The sequence below is a fragment of the Cyanistes caeruleus genome, chromosome 2 (genome assembly GCF_971803275.1).
Source record: "Cyanistes caeruleus chromosome 2, bCyaCae1.hap1.1, whole genome shotgun sequence".
In the NCBI taxonomy this organism is placed as follows: Eukaryota; Metazoa; Chordata; class Aves; order Passeriformes; family Paridae; genus Cyanistes; species Cyanistes caeruleus.
The window spans coordinates 82,835,936-82,854,065 of NC_141702.1; the positions used below are offsets into that span (position 1 = coordinate 82,835,936).

Genomic DNA, 18,130 nt, shown 5'->3' on the forward strand with positions numbered 1-18,130 from the left:
AAGGGGATCGTAGAACCATAAAATCAGAATGGTTCAGGTTGCAAGGGACCTTGAAGATCGTCCAGTTCCAAACCCCCTGCCATGGGCTGTAACAACTTCCACTACATCAGGTTACCTGCAGCAACATTCTGCTTGACTTGAGGACTTTGAGGGATGGGGCATCCACAGCTTCTCTGGGAAACTTTTCCAGTGCCTCACCACCCTCAGAGTAATAAATTCCTTGCCCCATATCTAAACCTTCCCTGTTTGAAACCATTATTCCTTGTCCTGTAACTACATACTCTTTGTCCCTGTCCATCTTTATTATAGGTCCCTTTCTGGTACTGGAAGGCCACAATTAGGTCACACCAAAGAGTTCTCCAGGCTGAACAATCCCAGTTCTCTCAGATTGCCCTTGTGGGAGAGGTGCTCCATCCCTCTGATCATGTTGGTGCTCCTCCTATGGACTATCTCCACCGGGTGCATGTCCTTCCTGTGCTGAGGACCCCAGTGCTGGATACATCACTGCAGCTGGGCTCTCACCAGGGCAGAGCACAGGGACAGAAAACTGTCCCTTACTCTGATGGCTGTTCTGCTTTGGATGCAACCCAGGACACCATTGTCTTTCCAAGCTGTGAGTGCACATGATGAACTCATGGCCAGCCTCTCATCCACCAGCACCCCAGGGATGCTGCCCTCGAGATACACCAAGGGACCACCCACACCTCTGATAAAGAGCAGATGCAGCTTCACATTTTGAGCAGTACTGACCTGCAGCACAGCACCCGGGAACTAACTTTGTGCCTGGGAACAGCCGTAGTGCCACCTCCTGCTCCTGGTGTGAACTACACCAGCCTGCCAGCGGGAATCCCCCTGTCCCACATCATTCACAGCCATCATCTCCTTGCACCATCAGGCACCAAAACCCATGTGGGAACTCAGGTCCCCTCATCCCACTTCCAGGTGCCTTTGTTGATCAGGGCTTTTGTACCCACAGCTTCAACACAGAATCACAGAATGGGTCAGGTTGGAAGGGACCAGAGTGGATCACCTGGTCCAACTTCTCTGCTTAAGCAGGGTCATCCTAGAGCACATCTCACAGGACTGTGACCAGACAATTCTTGAGCATCTCCAGTGACAGTGTCTCCACAATCTCTGTGGGCAATCTATTCCAGTGCTGGGAGTAAAGTTCTTCCTCATACTCAGGTGGAATTTCCTGTGCATCAGTTTCTGGCCTCTGCCTCCTGTCCTGCTTGGCAGCACCAAGCAGAGCCTGGCTGTATCCTCAACACCCTCCCCTGAGATATTTCCAGACATTGATGAACTCCGTTCTCAGTTATCTCGAGGCTGAATAGGCCCAGCTCCCTCATCCTTTCTTCTTAGGAGAGATGCTCCTGTCCCTTAATCATCTTTTTTACTCTCTGCTGGACCAGCTCCAGGCTTCATTTCTCTCTTCTACTCAGGAGCTCAGAACTGGAAAGCGTACTGCAGAGACTGGAATAGTAAGGCTTAAGATCGATTTATATTATTATTCCCTTGGACACTGAGAAGACAACGTCTCCAAACACTGTTTTGCAACGGCGACAGAGACCTGCCATACACTCTGGCCCTGACACCTTCTGTCCCCGCCCCTCACCGATGAACCGCGGCACATGCAGCCTCAGGCCGGCACAGCTACGCGGCTCCCGGCCTCCGGGAGAGCTGTAGGATGTAGCTGGGACAGCGCGGATTCCCGGTTCCCTGCCCCAGCCACGGAGTCGAAGAAGCCACCATAACCACTATGGAATACTCTGGAAGTGTGGTTCTGCGTTTAGCTGTATTCCTCCGCGACGAGGCGCGGAAAAGAGTTCCTCGCCAGGGCTCCCCGCCGCCCCTCGTCGCGACGCTCGGAGGTCTCGGTCCTGCGGCCCTCCGAGCGTCGCGTCAAAGGGCGGCGGGGAGCTGCGGCTGGCGACCGCACAGCAGTAGAAAGCCGAGAACTCATTGCACGCCAGCCCCTGTCATGGCCGCCACTAAACGGCAAGTCCGAAGCATCCCATACACCGTCCAGCTGTGGTTCGCTAATCAAGACCCCTTTAAGGCGGAAGGATACAACATTCCGTGAGGCTCCCTCCCGTTCCGTGAGGCTCCCTCCCCGTTCCGTGCCGATAAAAGCCAGCTGGGGGCGGGGGGGGGAGTGCAGCTCTTTCGCCGGTCCCTCACATCCGAGACGGTAGGGACAGCATGGGAGATGGGGCTGGGCCTGATGCCCTCACCACCCCCTCCCTAGTTCTCATGGACTGAAAATACTCTGAAAACAGGTCTGTGCTTGCCTTGTAGATGCCCGAGAAGGTGCAGCACGAGGAGGAGAATGCGGAGACCTTCGCCTTCCAGGCGGAGATCGCCCAGCTCATGTCGCTCATTATTAACACCTTCTATTCCAATAAGGAGATTTTCCTGCGGGAGCTCATCTCCAACGCCTCCGACGTGAGCGGGGGCGGGAGTGGGCTCCTTCCTCTGCTGGGGGGCTCAGGGTTGGGCTGGTGTCCTTCAGGGGGTGCTGATTCCTGGCTCTCCGGTAAGGCTTGTGCAGGGGAGGGATGGAAGAGGTTGTCGAGCAGGGAGGCTGTGTCGAGCATCTCTCTCTCCCCAGGCCCTGGATAAGATCCGCTATGAGAGCCTGACCGACCCCTCAAAGCTGGACAGTGGGAAAGACCTGAAAATTGACATCATCCCCAACCCCCGGGACCGCACACTGACTCTGGTGGACACTGGCATTGGGATGACAAAAGCAGATCTCATCAACAACCTGGGCACCATTGCCAAATCTGGGACTAAAGCCTTCATGGAAGCCCTGCAGGTGGGTTGGCTTTGGCTGCATGGGTTCCCTGGGGCCTGGGTCACAGGCTGGCACTGAATGTACAAATTATAATAAACAGTGACTTGTTTGGCATGGGAACTGTTGGCCTACCCAAGTATGCTTCCCCCACCTTTCTGACACCAGGGAGGAGCTGAGGGTAGCTGGTAGCCTGTTGGCACTTGAATGTTTTTCTCTGTGTGCTTGACCCAGTTCTTTGCTGCTGTGAATCAGACATTTTCTGTCTCCACACTGGTCTTAGCAGTTGCTCTCTGCTTTCACAGGCTGGTGCAGACATCTCCATGATTGGGCAGTTTGGTGTGGGTTTCTATTCTGCCTATCTGGTGGCTGAGAAGGTGATTGTCATTTCCAAGCACAATGATGATGAGCAGTATGCTTGGGAGTCATCAGCTGGGGGCTCATTCACTGTCCGAACTGACCGTGGTGCGTATTGTACAAAAAACCAAGCATATTTTCCTGGCAGAAGCATTCCTTTTGCTGGTGCTCCCTAGAGCCATGCTGCACTGTTACTCACACTGGTTAATGCTGGGTATCATATTTTTTATGTTTGAGGTTTATGTTTGAGGAGCTGGTCACGCTTGCTTTCTGTCCTGAAATACTAATGTTTCTTTCCCTATGCTGCAGATGAACCCATTGGACGTGGCACCAAAGTGATCCTGTACTTGAAGGAGGACCAGACTGAGTACTTGGAGGAGCGTCGTGTGAAAGAGGTGGTGAAGAAGCACTCCCAGTTCATTGGCTACCCCATCACACTCTATGTATGTAAGGAAAGGACTCTGGGGACCAACTGGAAAGCTGGAGGCAGGGGTGGCTGGTGTTAGAAACAGGAGTACAGAAAAGGCTCAGTGTACAATCTCTTCTGGTCCCTTCTGTAGTTCCTGGCTGCTGGGTACTGGTCAGTGGTGCTCTCAGCTTCTGTGGCCAAAGGGGATTTGAGGCTGGGAGCTTACTGGAGGTGAAAGGAGGTGGTTATCCAGCCACACTAAAGGCCTTTGGTCTCTGCAGCTGAAGATCATCTTAAATCAGCCATAGAAAAAGAGGGGTTTCCTGCCACTTGTCTCTTCTCAGACACAGTTTTTGGTTGCATGATGAAGGGCTTTTGAGGACTGGTTCTGAGACTTTTGATTCCAGATGAAGCATTTGTTTGGCCTTGGAGGACACCATTTTTCTCATCTGGAGCAGAAGCATTCTTGGTAACTTGGGGCTAAACCTGACTACTGTGTGTTTGTTTCTCCACAGCTGGAGAAAGAACGTGAGAAAGAGATCAGTGATGATGAAGTAGAGGAGGAGAAAGATGAGAAGGAGGAAGAGTCAGTGTCCAAAGATGAAGAGAAACCCAAAATTGAGGATGTGGGCTCTGATGAGGAGGAGGGAGACAAAGGCAAGAAGAAAAAGACCAAGAAAATCAAGGAGAAATATATTGACCAGGAGGAGCTGAACAAGACCAAACCAATTTGGACCCGCAACCCTGATGACATCACCCAGGAAGAATATGGCGAGTTCTACAAGAGCCTCACCAACGACTGGGAGGACCACTTGGCTGTCAAGGTGAGTGCTGGGCTACCGTGCCTTGCAGGGAGAGGTTGAGGGCCCCTTTCCAGCCCTTATCCAGAGTCACCACATGGTTATGCCTCTGTGGGACTGAGCACTCTTAGACCACTTGGTGATGGAGCAACCTGCACTGTGACTCCTATGCAGATGGAAGGATTGGCAGTGCCAGTCCATAAGGAAGACAGGAGGATGTAGGGTCTCAGAGAAGACTGACTTCTCTGTCCAAGCCTGCTGTATGCCAGAAAACCTTGACACACAGGGGATAGTGGGCCTGAGCAGGAGGAAATGCAGGTTGCTTGGATGCTAGAGATGATGCTGTGTGTGCCCCCTTGTCAGTCCCAGTGCTGAGGAGTGGCAGTTCAGCCTTGCTACTGTGGGAGCTGGGGAAAGGAGAAGTTAAGCACCCCAGAAGCTGGTTTTTTTTTCCTGGTTCCACAGCACTTCTCTGTGGAAGGGCAGCTGGAGTTCAGGGCCCTGCTTTTCATCCCACGCCGTGCCCCTTTTGACCTCTTTGAGAACAAGAAGAAGAAGAACAACATTAAGCTGTATGTGAGGCGGGTCTTCATCATGGACAGCTGTGACGAGCTCATCCCTGAATACCTAAGTAAGAGCCCCCTGCCTCACTATCCTTGTGCAGAGCTGGGATCCCCACAGCCTGTGGTATTGCTTCTAGTACAAAGGGACTGGATGAGGCGCTAGCTGGTGTGGGTGCATAGCAGTCAGTGTTTTAGCTCTTTTCTTTCTGTGTTGAAGCTCAGAATCCTTAACCTGACACCTGTTTTCATTCCTCCTATGCAGACTTTATCAGGGGTGTTGTGGACTCAGAGGACCTTCCTCTGAATATTTCTCGTGAGATGCTCCAGCAGAGCAAGATCCTCAAAGTGATCCGCAAAAACATTGTGAAGAAATGCTTGGAGCTCTTTTCAGAGCTGGCAGAAGACAAAGAGAGCTACAAGAAATTTTATGAGGCTTTTTCCAAGAATCTAAAGGTGAGTTGGACACCCTGTACCTGGAGGAGGGAAGGGCCCATCTGCCTGAGGAGCAATCTTGTTCCTATGTTGTGTCTCCTCTGCATGGATGTTAGGATAAAAGGAGTGGGTCTTGCAAATGTCTTAGAGTGCCTTTGTGGGCATCTGGCTGCCCTAGGCCAAACACTCAAATGATCAGGAGCTGGGCAGATGCCTGTGCCTCAGGGATGGCCAAGTGCATCCAAGTCCTATCCTGGATACTTTATGCATTTCTTCTGCCCCCAGTTGGGCATCCATGAGGACTCCACCAACCGAAAGCGCCTTTCGGAGCTTCTGCGGTACCACACATCCCACTCAGGCAATGAGGTGACTTCACTTTCTGAGTATGTGTCCCGTATGAAGGAGAACCAGAAGAGTATCTACTACATCACAGGTGAGCCAGAGGTCCTCTGAGCCTAGCAAGGTAGAGGCAGGTAGCTTGCATACAAACCCTAATTTAAAACACCTCCTGCTGCCTTCAGCAGATCATCCCTGCTGAATTACACCTCATTCCTGGGGGCTTGGGAAAGGCCACCAGGCCTAGAACCCTGACTGCTATCAGTTTTTTGTTAGGGGTCCCAAGTGACTGGTACTGTTTATCTATTACCTCTTGGTGATGTTTCATTTCTAACGTCCACAAACACAGGGGAGAGTAAGGAGCAGGTTGCTAACTCAGCCTTTGTGGAGCGTGTGCGGAAGCGTGGCTTTGAGGTGGTATACATGACAGAGCCCATCGATGAGTATTGCGTGCAGCAGCTCAAGGAGTTTGATGGCAAGACTCTGGTATCAGTCACCAAAGAGGGGCTAGAGCTGCCTGAAGATGAGGAAGAGAAAACAAAGATGGAGGAGAGCAAGGCCAAGTTTGAGAACCTCTGCAAACTTATGAAGGAAATCTTGGACAAGAAGGTGGAGAAGGTGAGATGGGTGGGCAGGGAGTTTAGCCACGGGCTGGAGGGAGGAGGGCTGGGTCCTCCATGGTGCAGGTGAAGGCCCCAGCTCAATGCATGCCTCTCATCTCCTTTACAGGAGCTCCTAAAGGAGGCTGGAGGTCTCAGCATGCACTATCTTGCTCTAAGCAGACAGGCTGCAGGCAAGGGGCACTGACCCAAATATGTATATTGATGGGAGAGGGTAGGTGTGAGAAATGTGCAGTGCAGCTGGCCACATTAGTCTGTGCAGCAGTCCTGGGGCTGCTTGGAGCATTTCTGCTTGCTTTGGGGGGTGTTCCCAGGTGAACGAGAGGCAAAGACTTGGGCTGTAGTGTGCTCTGGCTGGGCCCGGTCCAGGGCTTATGGGGGCCTTGCACAGCTAACCCTTGGCTATGTTGGCAGGTCACTGTCTCGAGCCGGTTGGTCTCATCTCCCTGCTGCATTGTCACCAGCACCTATGGTTGGACAGCCAACATGGAACGCATCATGAAGGCTCAGGCACTGCGGGACAACTCTACCATGGGCTATATGATGGCCAAGAAGCACCTGGAGATCAACCCTGATCACCCAATTGTGGAAACCCTTCGCCAGAAGGCTGATGCTGACAAGAATGACAAAGCTGTTAAAGATCTGGTGGTGCTACTCTTTGAGACTGCTCTGCTGTCCTCTGGTTTCTCCCTGGAAGATCCCCAGACCCACTCCAACCGCATCTACAGGATGATTAAACTTGGGCTTGGTGAGTATCCATGCAACTTGTCAAGCCTGCAGCAAGGCCTGAAAGCAGGCTAGTGTCCTGGGGCAGGGGGTGGCCAGTAAGGGAGCCATGCTGCTATGATGTGCTGAAGTGGCTCTGTACATAAGATGGCCACAAGAAAGTATAAACCTGGAACAAGGTACTTCAGGAAGGCTCAGGACTCTGGGTGGACTGCCCTGTCCTCCACAACACCAGGAGCCACCACTAGGATGTTCAGATGACAAACTGAGGCTTTTTATTCCTTCAGAGTAAATGTGAAAAGTCTGTCATGGATGATGTGACCCATCTGGTGAAACAGCTTATGCCTGCACACAGCCTTTTCCTCCAAATTCACTATTTAGCTAAAAATGTAAATCAGGAGGTGTTGTGGCTTAGCACAACTAAGTTAGTAACTCTGTGCTGCCTAGTCACAGTAGGACTAGAGTGTTCTGTTAGTCAAGTTGCAGGTAAAGGGACTGTATGGTAGTACAATTTTCTGTTCAGAGTCTATTGAAACAGCAACCTGCAGTGTTAGAAACTGATGAGCTCTAGAATCCTGCAATTGCTTTAGTTGTGACTTGACTGGATTTACTGCATTTTTCTCTAGAGAAATGTTCATGGCTTAAACCACATTCTCCTGGCTTAAACTACAGGTTTTGTGGTGCTGGGTGACAATCTTTTGTAGTTAATCTCTGCCGCTTACAGAGTGCACTCTAATGCCATAGGTAGTATCCATATACTAGTGTAGATGCTACTGGAAGGATGCTACTGATTCAGGATTAGTGCTGGAGTTCACAATAACTTGTAATAATGTTGACTTGCATTTATTAGTTTTCAGCCTGGAGGAAAAGAGACTGAGGGGTGACCTCACTGCAGTGTTCAGCTTCCTTGCCAGGGGAAGCAGAGAGGCCTGCATTGATATCTTTTCTCTGGTGACAAGTGACAGCACCTGAGAGAACATCATGAAGCTTTGTCAGGAGACGTTTAGGTTGGATATTAGGAAAAGGTTCTTCACTCAGAGAGTGGTTGGCCAAGGAACAGACTCCCCAGGGAAGTGGTCACAGGACCGAGCCTGCCAGCATTCAAAAAGTGTTTGGACAACACTCTGAGGCACATGGTGTGATTCTTGGGGCTGTCCTGTGTAGAGCCAGCAGCTGGACTTCAGTGATCCTTGTGGGTCCCTTCCAAATCAATATTTTATGATTCTGTGAACTACTGGATGCTAATAGCCCCATTCCTCAGGCTGGAGGCAGGAGCCAGGTTTACTCTGGGAGAGGCTGTATATCTGAGATCAGGTGTCATTTGGAGGCCTTATCTCTTCTTTTCTCCCCTCTCCCAGGCATTGATGAAGATGAGATGACTGCAGAGGAGCCGAGTACAGCTGTCCCTGAGGAAATCCCCCCCCTGGAGGGAGATGAAGATACATCCCGCATGGAAGAGGTAGACTGAAGGAGGTTCTTCCTTCACCTGCCAGACCTCTGCTCTGTCATGTCTGCTTAGAAGATGGTCTGTGTCCACCAGCTGCTACTGACTTCTTGGTGGTGTCTGTTCTTTTGGCTGTGTTTGGTTGGGGTTGTTTTTGTCAGGGTGCAGGAGGGCATGATTCCCTTTTTGTTAGTAATAATTCAGGTAGCCTGAGGTCTGTCTGTTCTGTATCTTTCTACTTGTGTAGGAACAGCTGATGGGGACTGGAGGTGTGAGGAAGCATTAGGCTTCCTCTCACCCCCTCACGGAGTGTCCCATGTTACCAGAAGGCATCAAATACTGTCCTTATGCCATTGGGGTGGGAGAGCCCTTCCTCTGAACCTCTGCCTCCCTGAAGCCCCAGAATAGCACAATGTATTTTGGATGAGTTTTGTTTGATTATTTTTCTGCATTTTTTGGGGTTTTTTTTTGGTTTTTTTTTTTTGTTCTACTGGAATTAAAGAACTGATGATTTACATGGCAGGGTCCCTTGTGTTTCATGCCTGCTCTGCTGAGGAAAATGTCTCAGCCTGTGCCTTGAGGGTATTGGACTCTCCTGTGTTGCTCTCCCCTGTGCCCTGACTGCTTTTCTGAGCCCTGGTTTAGGTGATCTTTATCTCTTCCATGCCCTGGCAAGATGAAGTGGGTGGAAGGAACACATGACCTGCTGTACAGGTGGGATCCTCTCCAATGGAGCAGTAGTTCTCCACCTGGAGCACTGCATGCCCCCCAGCCTGGGAGCTAACTTCCAATCTGTGTGGGTCAGCTGGGTGAGCTGTGCCAGGGTCTGAGCCTGGGCTGCTGCTGGCTGGTTTGATTTGAGCACCTCTGGAGCAGGACAGTGGCAGGAGCCATCTGCCTGTTCCACTGCAGTGTGGAGCAGGGTGTGGAGTGACAGCTCAGGACTGTAGTCAAGCTAACTCTCTTCAGCTGTTGGGCCAAAGACTCAACTCCTTTCCTCCCACCTCCAATCTGCCTTTTCTTCTGCAGCCATTGGGTGTTGGGCAGTATCTGGCTTTTTTCCATCTGTGTCCTAGATGACAAGCCTGGGCCATCACTTCTCACTGAGCTGCCCCTTGCACTGAGCTCACACTCTGTGAGGTTTGTCACCCCTGGCCACAATGGCCCTTGGGGTTTGTCAGAGAAAAGTGAAACCAGCATTACATTCTCTTGCTGCCCACATGCCAGCTGTCACAGGCGCAAAATCGAATGGGCTTTAGCCAGTATCCATCTCCAACTGACACTGACTGTGCTGCCACTATGGCAGCTATGTGGGTGCAGCTAGGGCAGTGGTGGAGCTAAGCTAGCAATTAGTTAATAACTAGGATTTCTCTCTGGATAGGAAGGTGTTTCCAAATATGGAATTAATAAAAATTAACTTTTCAAGTTAATGTCTTGGGGTTTTTTTTTCCACTAATGTTTTGCTTAAATCTTCATTTAAATTAGGTTATCCTACTGTATCCTATTCCTAACCTGGCAATGTGGGTTTTTGTGGTTTGTTTTTAATCAAAGGATTCTATTTTCAGTTTGTCAGCAGATGGTGGGTGCAGACATTTGGGCGAATTTGTAGGGCAGGATGAAAAGCTGTGAGGTTGCACAGGCACCTCCAAAAGCTCAGAGCTAGAAAAGGAGCACAGATAAAACTGCTGGAGTGCAAAGTGCTCTGAAGGCTGGGATGTGCTCAGCACCAGCTCTGGTATCCCCTCCAAATATCCACTGTCCCTCTTCTCCTCTGTTTCTCTTGTAACCCTCACCCAAGTATCCCCTTTCTTTCCCTAGCTGTGTTATGCCCCAGTCCTGTCTCTGATGCCAGACCCACCCTTGCCTACAGGGCTTTTCACCAGGCTTCCCACATGTACCAGGAGGACAGACCATGCACACCTCAAGCCTTTCCTGGCTCTAGCTGCTGCAGTACATCCTACAAAGTGCTACAGCACCAGAGGCCCTAGCTGGCAGGTGCACAGTAGGCTTCTGTATCACCTCTTGGTAGCTACACCCACTGGGAATTCCTTAAGTTGCACCATACAGGGAACCTAGGAGCCAAACTAGGCTCAGGCTAATGGTTTCTTCACCTGCCCACCAGCATAAGCAGTCTTCCAAACCTGGCTGTGCTTCCCCAGTTGTTTCCGCAAGGATCTCCTATCAGCCCTTGCAGCTTTGAGTGCAAGCCTGGTTGATACCAGCCTTGGCAAAGACAGAAAGAGGCACCTGTATTTGGAAAGACAACGTTGCTGTCCCAGAGAGACTAGAGACACAGGAGGAGTTGGAAATCTCTTCCCTCCTTCCAGGTACGTGAAAAAAAATCCCCAACCAACTGAAAAAAACCCACATTTATGCCCATGGCACTATATGCAGCATATTTTTAATTTAATAAAATAAAAAGAGAAAAAAGTTGCCTTGTGAAAGTACCAAAACTTGCTGGGCTTTGTCAGTCAGGTTGTGTTGATGAGAAAAGGATTGACCAATAAAACCCAGGCTTCTGGGGAAGAACAGCTTTCACTGCTCCATCCCCTGCTGTCTGTGGAGCAGGAACAAGGCACTGCAAGCAGGCTCTGCCCCATGTCCCAACCCTCCAGGCACAGACTCTGGCCAGCCCCTGGGAAAACGAGGGCCGGTGTCTCCAGGTGACAGGAAAAATAAAGGGTTCTTTGTGCTTGTCTGAATCACATCTACAAAGCCCAGAAACCATGGCACTGAGAGACCCCAAGGTGGTGCTGGGGCTTCTGGGCAGTGCAGCTTTTGGCCTGTAACAGCAGCAGATGTAGCCATAAAGCAACCTCAAAGGACTTGGCAAGCCTTGGAACTGTCCAGCTCAGGTGCTGCATAGAAATCAGTCTGGGCTGAGGGGAGCAAAGAAAAGTGTCTTGGAGCAGGGGCAAAGAATTGATAAAACCAAACTGGGAGACACTGGCTTTCATTGCAGTGTTCTCCCAGAGCAGATCCCAGGCCTGGGATAAGACAGGCTGGGAGTCCTTCCCTTGGCTATACCTGTACCACTCAGAGCCTCTCCTGGAATGCAGGAAGAGCATTCTCCACCCTTTGATGGGCCCAGCTTGGGATGCCTCACTCAGGGGTGTTTCAGAAAGAAACCTAGTGTTTTGCTTGCCCTTTCCTCCTGCCAAGCTCTGTAGTACTAACAGAAATGGAGGAGCATTAGCCAGAGGCAATACAGTGACAGGGAAGAATTCCCTTGTTCATCAGTGACTTTGGGGGAGAAGCCACAGGACAGAGGTGGGGCAGGAATACCAGCAGCCCCATGCTGGTGTGCCCCCAGGCCTGTGCCTTGGCTCTAAGTCTTTGACCTATTAAGGCAAATGGAAAGGTTTGGAGCTGTGTCAGCCCAGAGCATTTCCTGGGCTTGTTCCAGCCCCTTTCCCAGGAAAACTGAGTCACTGGTCCTGCCGATCCATACCCCACTCTTCTCAGTGAGTTCTGAGAAATCAAGCAAATACCCTCAAGTTGTGGCAGGACAGTGGGCATGGCTTAAATGCCATGGCCTCAGCTTCCTTAGACCTTTTGTACAGGGGTCTCACCCAGCGGGAGCTTCTTACTGCGCTTCTTCATGCGGCTGCGGGCATAGACACGGAGAAAGAGGGCCATGAAGACAACAGCTATGCCCAGCCCACCCACAACAGTGACAGTGTGCCCATAGATGAGGCAGGAGAGGAGGATGGCAAAGGCCTGTCGGAGTGTCATGATGATGGTGAAGACAGCTGCCCCAAACTGGTTGATGGTGTAAAAAATGAAGAGCTGGCCGCAGGCAGAGCACACAGAGAGCAGCACAGCATGGGCAGTGAATTCCGAGTGGCGGGCCATGAAGCGCATTGACTCCAGCAAGGCACCCTGCTCCAAGAGTGAGCCCACAGTGAAAAGGCAGGAGAAGACATTAACGCCAAACATCATCTGCACGGGAGACATCTTGTAGGTGAAGAGAGCATCCTGCCAGTTGGAGGTGAAGCTGTCGAAGATTATGTAGCCAGCTAGGAGCACTATGCCAGAGAAAGTGGTGACAGTGGACACCGTCCTGTTAGGAGCACTGGAGAGCAGGAACATGCTGACCCCCACGGAGATAAGGGCAGCAGTCAGGTACTCCCAGTACTCATAACTCTTGCGTGACACCAACTTGCCCATCATCATCACTGGGATCACTTTGGAGGCCTTGGCCAGCACTTGGGTGGGGAAGCTGATGTATTTGAGTGCCTCATACTGACACCAGCTGCTGAGGATGTTGGAGAGGGAGGCAAAGGAGTATTTGTACATAGGAGCCCCATGGCGTGGCTGCTTGGTCAGGGCACAGTACAGACCAGCCACTGTGAAGGCCAGGATGCGGTTCATGAATACGAGGAACTGGGAGTCCTTGAACTTCTCACCAGGGTCTGTTTCAGTGGCACCATACGTTCTCGTCATTACACGCTCTTGGAGGACACCCCATGTGAGGTAGGAAGCCTGCAAAGCAGCAGGAGCACAGGGAGAGTCAAGACCCACAACAGCAGTTGCCAGGAAGAACAGACCCCAGGAGATCCTTCCTTTCCCCACTGTTGCCTCATCCTCTGCATGACAATGCTTCCCTGAGACACTGGGAGACAAGAACACCCCCACTCCACACATGAAGGAACCCGCTGTCCCATGTGGTTACACCCAGGAACATCCTGTCCCAAACCACACCTGTTCAGTGTACAGGGGAGAAAAGCCCACAATGCAAACATCCTGGTGAGAGTGAGCAATTAGGCTTTGAACTACTTTAAGCCTGTGAAACCAGACTGACCGAATCAGGGAACATTACCAATACACAGCTGTGGTTTTGGTGCCAGCTACCTACGGCAAGTCCTGGCAGTTTTCCCAGCGGCCTCTGCATTAGTTTTCACTTCCAGCTCCCTAGGCCTGGTTTTTACATCCAAATCAATTCTAGTTTCAAACCCAGCAGACAAAATTGTTCATAAGGGATGATCACTGTCCTGGTTGTCATCTCCACTCATTTTGGTGCAACAACACCAAGCCCCTCACAGAAGTAACACAGACTTCCTCTCATCACACATCTCCCAGGAAACTAAGACACAGAGAGATGGAAGAGTTCAGTGGCCCACCACAAGTCTGAATGGCTGGGGGAGTAGGCCAGAGAGTGTTGTTTCCTGGCTGCAGGACATCTGGATTTTTCTATCTCAGTGCGCACATTGCTATTTTTTACCCTCACAGACCAAAAAGGTTGCCCTTCCTAATGATACTCAGGATGTAGCTGAGACTTGGGGAATCTAAGATTTTAAATTCCTGTTTATCTGTAGCTGAATTTAAGTATTTTCTCTCCCGTACTCAAATTCAATCCATCAAGGCAGAATGCATCACCCCCAGACAGTGACCCATGAGAGAGCCTGGAAAAAAAGATGGCTCAAACTATCTGCTGATCTGACATCAGGGCCAGAACAAAAGCAGCCTTAACAATCTACTGAATCACAGAATTTTCAAAGGCTCTGAAGGAATTTGATCAGACAGACAGGGTACTCCAACCCAAATGACAAGAGCTAAATGGACCTCCACAGACTATCCTGTCCCAGCCTCCAACCCTACCTTGATCAAGGACAGCACTGCATCCTTGGTCTTCAAGGAACTGACAGCCACTAGCCCACTGGCCACTTTCTCCTTCCATAATGGGACAGCCACACATGCACAGGACCCCTACCTGTAGACCAGCAGCACAGCAGAACAGCTTGAAGACCTGTCGGGCTGTGGAGGATTCTGTGGGCTCTGCTCGGGGTGGCAGGGAGCCATCGTCCTGATGTACAGACTTCACCTCAGAGCCAAACACACATGATTTGATGACAGGGAAGCATATGCCTCGGCCTGAACAGGGTAAGAGAAGATGGAGACACAAGTAACCAAAGCCTGGGCACCACATGCTGCACTAGCTTGAGAGGTGAAGTCTCCCTTCTCACTAGTCCCCAGATCTCCTGGCACAGGTGCCTCAGAAAAATCTGTTTCAGGATAGCAGCTCAACACCACTGGGACACAGCTCTGTGAGTGGCTCAAGCCTGACAATGCAGGTTGGGGAAACAATATGAGTGAGCAGAGAGAGGCAGGGTAGAGAGCTCCAAGGGATGCAGGATGTGGAAGGGAAGTCCCCACTCCTACCTGTCTCCAAGTAGTTCCTTCTCTTGAAGTACTGGATGAGGAGGAAGCCCGGTACCACAATACTCGCGTAGCCAGCAGCATTAACAAAGAAACGGAAGAGCCAGAAGTCCCCCCATGAGTCCTGCAGGGCAGGGGCTATCTCTTCACCTGTAGCCATCGTAGGGAGGGAAGCCAGCACGAAGGGAAGGCAAAATCTGTGGAGAAAGAGACAGGTAGTGGGCTACTGGTACATGGGCAGCTCCACTCCACATGCCTGTAATACCCACCATCCAGCCTGATCCTCATCACCTGTAATATGGCCACCCAGCCCTCACTGCAGCAACATGTGATGCTGGCAGCACACAGAGTACAAAAAATCCTCTAGAGCTGAAAAGCACAGGCCAGACATCTGTTTGCTTCTGTTAAAAGTGGTTGCTCTAGAACATGTTGACTTAGAACCTTGGATTCCCAGTATGAGAGAGAACACTGCTGTAACCATCTGGTTTTGACTACACTCTTATTCCAAATGCAAGGAGCACCTCAGTCCTCACACCTCATCTTTGTAAGTTAAACTTCAACATGGCTTTTGGGTGGAAAAGGAAAAGGTCACTGAACAGAAAAATTGACTCCTACCTTGAAGCTCATGTTTCAAGCCTGTGGCAATGAGCAACTTTCCTCTGGAAGCAAACACTTCACAGCTTTCCCCTCCAACTACACCAGGCGAGTGGAGGAGAGGCAGGGTTTGGGGCTGCCAGCCTCCCCACCTGCAGCCCTGGAAGTGTGTCAAGGCATTCCTCACAGCTCAGAGGAAATTACTAGGGTTTACCTGCTCAGCAAAACATCCAGAAAGCAAGACTGGAAAAGAACTCTCCTACCAGCTGTCTGGTTGGGATTTTACAAGGACTATGCAATGAGGTATAGCTGATATTCTTCAGCCATAGCTATAGGAAGTGATCTAGCGAGCTTGAAAACAGCTGTAATAGTCCTTGAAGGAGTTCTTCCCTTCACTGTCCTCTCTCACAGAGGCAAACCTGCAATATTCAGGGGCACCAGGTACTCAACAGAATGAGCAACCAGGCAAGAACTTCCTACACCCAAGGCCACTGGCATTCTTCCCTCACAAAGCAAGCTGCAGCTTCCTGCATCAGGGTAGAAGGTTTCCCTGGTCCATGCTACATCCCTGCTCCTGTTTCCTCAATGGAAAAAGCCTCTCAGTTGCCTTGGGGAGCCTGGTCAGAGTGCTGTGGGCTGGCTACATAAACACACACCAGAAAAGCTCCTGTGATTGAAAGGGATAGAGATGTTAATTCCTCCTCCCCCAGAAACAAATTAATCAAAGGAAATTAGGCCCTGTTTGGGGGTGCACCTGGCCCCAACATTGTATAGCAACATTGTATGGCTGTGACCTCTAGTAGCCCCCACACAAAACTCAGAGATTTACAAAGTTAAGGGCTTTAAAGGTAAGAGAGTCCCCTGCCATTTCATGAGCAAGCACTCCCATCAACCTCTTATCCCCTTGGCAAAGATCTCAGGGACTTTTCTGCAGCTACTGTGGCCAGGCCCTTGGAGTTCAATAACTCGACCAAAGCTGAGGCTGTGTTTCACCCAAAAATCTCTCTCCTGTGACTTAAAGGACATAGAAATTCCCAGCCCAGGGACAGGTGAAAATGGCGGGGGGGGGGGGGGAGAGGATTTCTTTGCCTGCTTCCTACTCCTCTGTCTCCTCTCTCCCCTAGAAAAGACAGTCGGACACCTCCACTCAATCTCTTTTGCTGCTGGGGCATCATCGCAGGCTGTACAGGTGCTGTGGGATCCAAAAACAGGGATTGGTGCTCACACCTGGGGCTGAAGCTGCCCATGTGCTCCTGGGTTTGTTTGTATTAAGTAACCCTGGCTAATGGTGGGGTGCAGAAACGCCGTTCACTTTTGCAGAAATCAGATATAAATGACAGGGTCTGTTGCCACATTTGCAACTTGACAGGGACTGCAAGCTCTGTTCAGCACGACTGCGCCTGCTGTTACCCCGCCAGCTCCTGCAGCGCTGCCATGGGAGGAGAATCAGCTCCGCTCTCCCACAGCGACCGTGAAGAGGAGTCTACGGAGGGACAATGGCTCTCTATGCCTGAGCTAGAAATTCCCAGGCCCCGAGAGCTGACTCAGTGCGGCAGGCCCTGCCCTCCCTGCCGAGACTGGGAAGGAACAGGGACGCCAGTGTTACAGGTAGAAAGCGGGGGAGCTGAGCAGGCAACATGCTGAGGCATGAAAGGAGCCTTAGTCTGCGGAGCAGCCCAGGAGCCGAGACAACAGAGTCGGCCGCTGCTCCCCTGGGCACTGCAAGGGCAGCTCTCAAACGCACCGCTTCAGAGCCGGCCTGGCACCCAGCCCTCCGCCTGGGTTGCACCATTTGCGTCCCGCGTCTGAAAAAAATCCCTGCCTACAGCCCTGATACTCTTGAGCGCGCCTCCAGCACCTGGAAGGGCTGAGGTCAAACGCAAGCTTTGAGCTGACAAGTCCATACTAACATCTCCGGATCTCTGGACCCTGTCCCCGTCCCTGCACGCAGACGGGTCACAGGGGGTGCCTGCCATTGTCCCCCCAGCGCCGACCGCCGCCTCTGCCCAGAGGCCACGAGTAGAGGCACCCGGCTGCCGCTTCCTGCGGCCGTGGGGCGCCCTCCGCCGCGGGCACGGCGCGGGGCTCCCGGGAGAGGAGAGCCCTCCGCTTGCAGCTCCAGGGCTTCTACGCCAGAGGCTCCAGTGGCCCCGAGGGACAGACAGCGCCCGGCCGGGTGCAGGGCGAGCGCGGCACCGGCGCCGCCTCCCTGCCCGGCGGCCACGTTCGCAGCGAACAGGCCGGCAGAGCGGCGGCAGCCTTCGCCCGCCCTCGGCAAGCAGGGCAGCTGCCGCCCGCGGTCTGGCCCGCCCTCCGCTGCCGCCCTGTCCTCGTTACCCACCTGCGGCCCGGCCCCGGCCCGGTGTCGGCCGGCTCCCCTCGGCTCCGCTCCCGGAGGCGGCAGCGGCGCTGGCGGAACTCCCGCCCGGCGGGCGCGCTCCGCGCCCCACAGCGCCCCTGCCGCTCCGGAGGGACCGCGGCGGGCGGGCCCGCGATCACAGGACCACAGAATCAACCCGGTCGGAATAGACCTGAGATCATCGAGACCGATCTATCACCGAACACCACCAGGTCAACTAGACCATGGCACTGAGCGCTACAACCAATCTTTCCTTAACACTCCCAGGGAAGGTGTCTCCACCACCTTCCTTGGCCTGTCTATTACAGTGTCTAATCACCCTTTCTGTAGAGTAAATCTTCCTACCACCCAACCTAAATCTCCCCTGGCACAGCTTGAGGTTACATCCTCTTGTCATGTTGCTGGTTGGCTGGGAAAAGAGGCCGATACTCACCTGGTTACATTCACCTTTCAGGAAGTTGTAGAGAGTGACAAGGTCCCACATGAGCCTCCTTTTCCTCAGGCTAAACACCCCCAGCTCCCTCAGCAGCTCATCCT

At 52.0% G+C, this 18,130-nt stretch overlaps 2 protein-coding genes across 3 annotated transcripts; one reads left to right on the top strand and one right to left on the bottom strand.

Moving 5' to 3' along the window:
- The first annotated feature begins 1,442 nt into the window (after positions 1 to 1,442).
- On the top strand, positions 1,443 to 9,911 carry HSP90AB1 (heat shock protein 90 alpha family class B member 1). 2 transcript variants are annotated; one of them, XM_086878292.1, is made up of 12 exons: positions 1,443 to 2,191; positions 2,299 to 2,536; positions 2,612 to 2,818; positions 3,100 to 3,259; positions 3,461 to 3,594; positions 4,076 to 4,384; positions 4,826 to 4,991; positions 5,186 to 5,376; positions 5,641 to 5,788; positions 6,041 to 6,309; positions 6,726 to 7,059; positions 8,396 to 9,911. In XM_086878292.1, exons 3-12 carry the CDS (start codon positions 2,741 to 2,743, stop codon positions 8,503 to 8,505), a joined length of 1,899 nt encoding a protein of 632 aa, XP_086734418.1. In that variant the 5' UTR covers positions 1,443 to 2,191; positions 2,299 to 2,536; positions 2,612 to 2,740; the 3' UTR covers positions 8,506 to 9,911. The 2 variants fall into 2 exon arrangements, with proteins under 2 accessions (XP_086734418.1, XP_023780192.1); XM_023924424.2 differs by having other exon boundaries at positions 2,299 to 2,445.
- A 951-nt stretch (positions 9,912 to 10,862) lies between these two features.
- Positions 10,863 to 17,687, bottom strand: SLC35B2 (solute carrier family 35 member B2). Its single transcript, XM_086878321.1, has 4 exons — positions 17,576 to 17,687; positions 14,644 to 14,837; positions 14,195 to 14,355; positions 10,863 to 12,966 (listed from the first exon to the last, which is right to left on the bottom strand). The coding sequence occupies exons 2-4, from the start codon at positions 14,798 to 14,800 to the stop codon at positions 12,028 to 12,030; spliced, it is 1,257 nt and encodes a 418-aa protein (XP_086734447.1). The 5' UTR covers positions 14,801 to 14,837; positions 17,576 to 17,687; the 3' UTR covers positions 10,863 to 12,027.
- Between the last annotated feature and the right edge of the window lie 443 nt (positions 17,688 to 18,130).

What these genes read in the sequence shown, in the direction of transcription:
- SLC35B2 (XM_086878321.1), bottom strand. Translation starts at nt 14,800, where the DNA reads ATGGCTACAGGTGAAGAGATAGCCCCTGCCCTGCAGGACTCATGGGGG. An exon ending in AAGGAACTACTTGGAGACAG is followed by an intron (nt 14,356 to 14,643) that starts GTAGGAGTGGGG and finishes TACCCTGTTCAG; the next exon opens with GCCGAGGCATATGCTTCCCT. An exon ending in GCTGTGCTGCTGGTCTACAG is followed by an intron (nt 12,967 to 14,194) that starts GTAGGGGTCCTG and finishes GCTGCTTTGCAG; the next exon opens with GCTTCCTACCTCACATGGGG.
- HSP90AB1 (XM_023924424.2), top strand. Translation starts at nt 2,299, where the DNA reads ATGCCCGAGAAGGTGCAGCACGAGGAGGAGAATGCGGAGACCTTCGCC. An exon ending in AGGACCACTTGGCTGTCAAG is followed by an intron (nt 4,385 to 4,825) that starts GTGAGTGCTGGG and finishes CTGGTTCCACAG; the next exon opens with CACTTCTCTGTGGAAGGGCA. An exon ending in GAGTATCTACTACATCACAG is followed by an intron (nt 5,789 to 6,040) that starts GTGAGCCAGAGG and finishes CCACAAACACAG; the next exon opens with GGGAGAGTAAGGAGCAGGTT.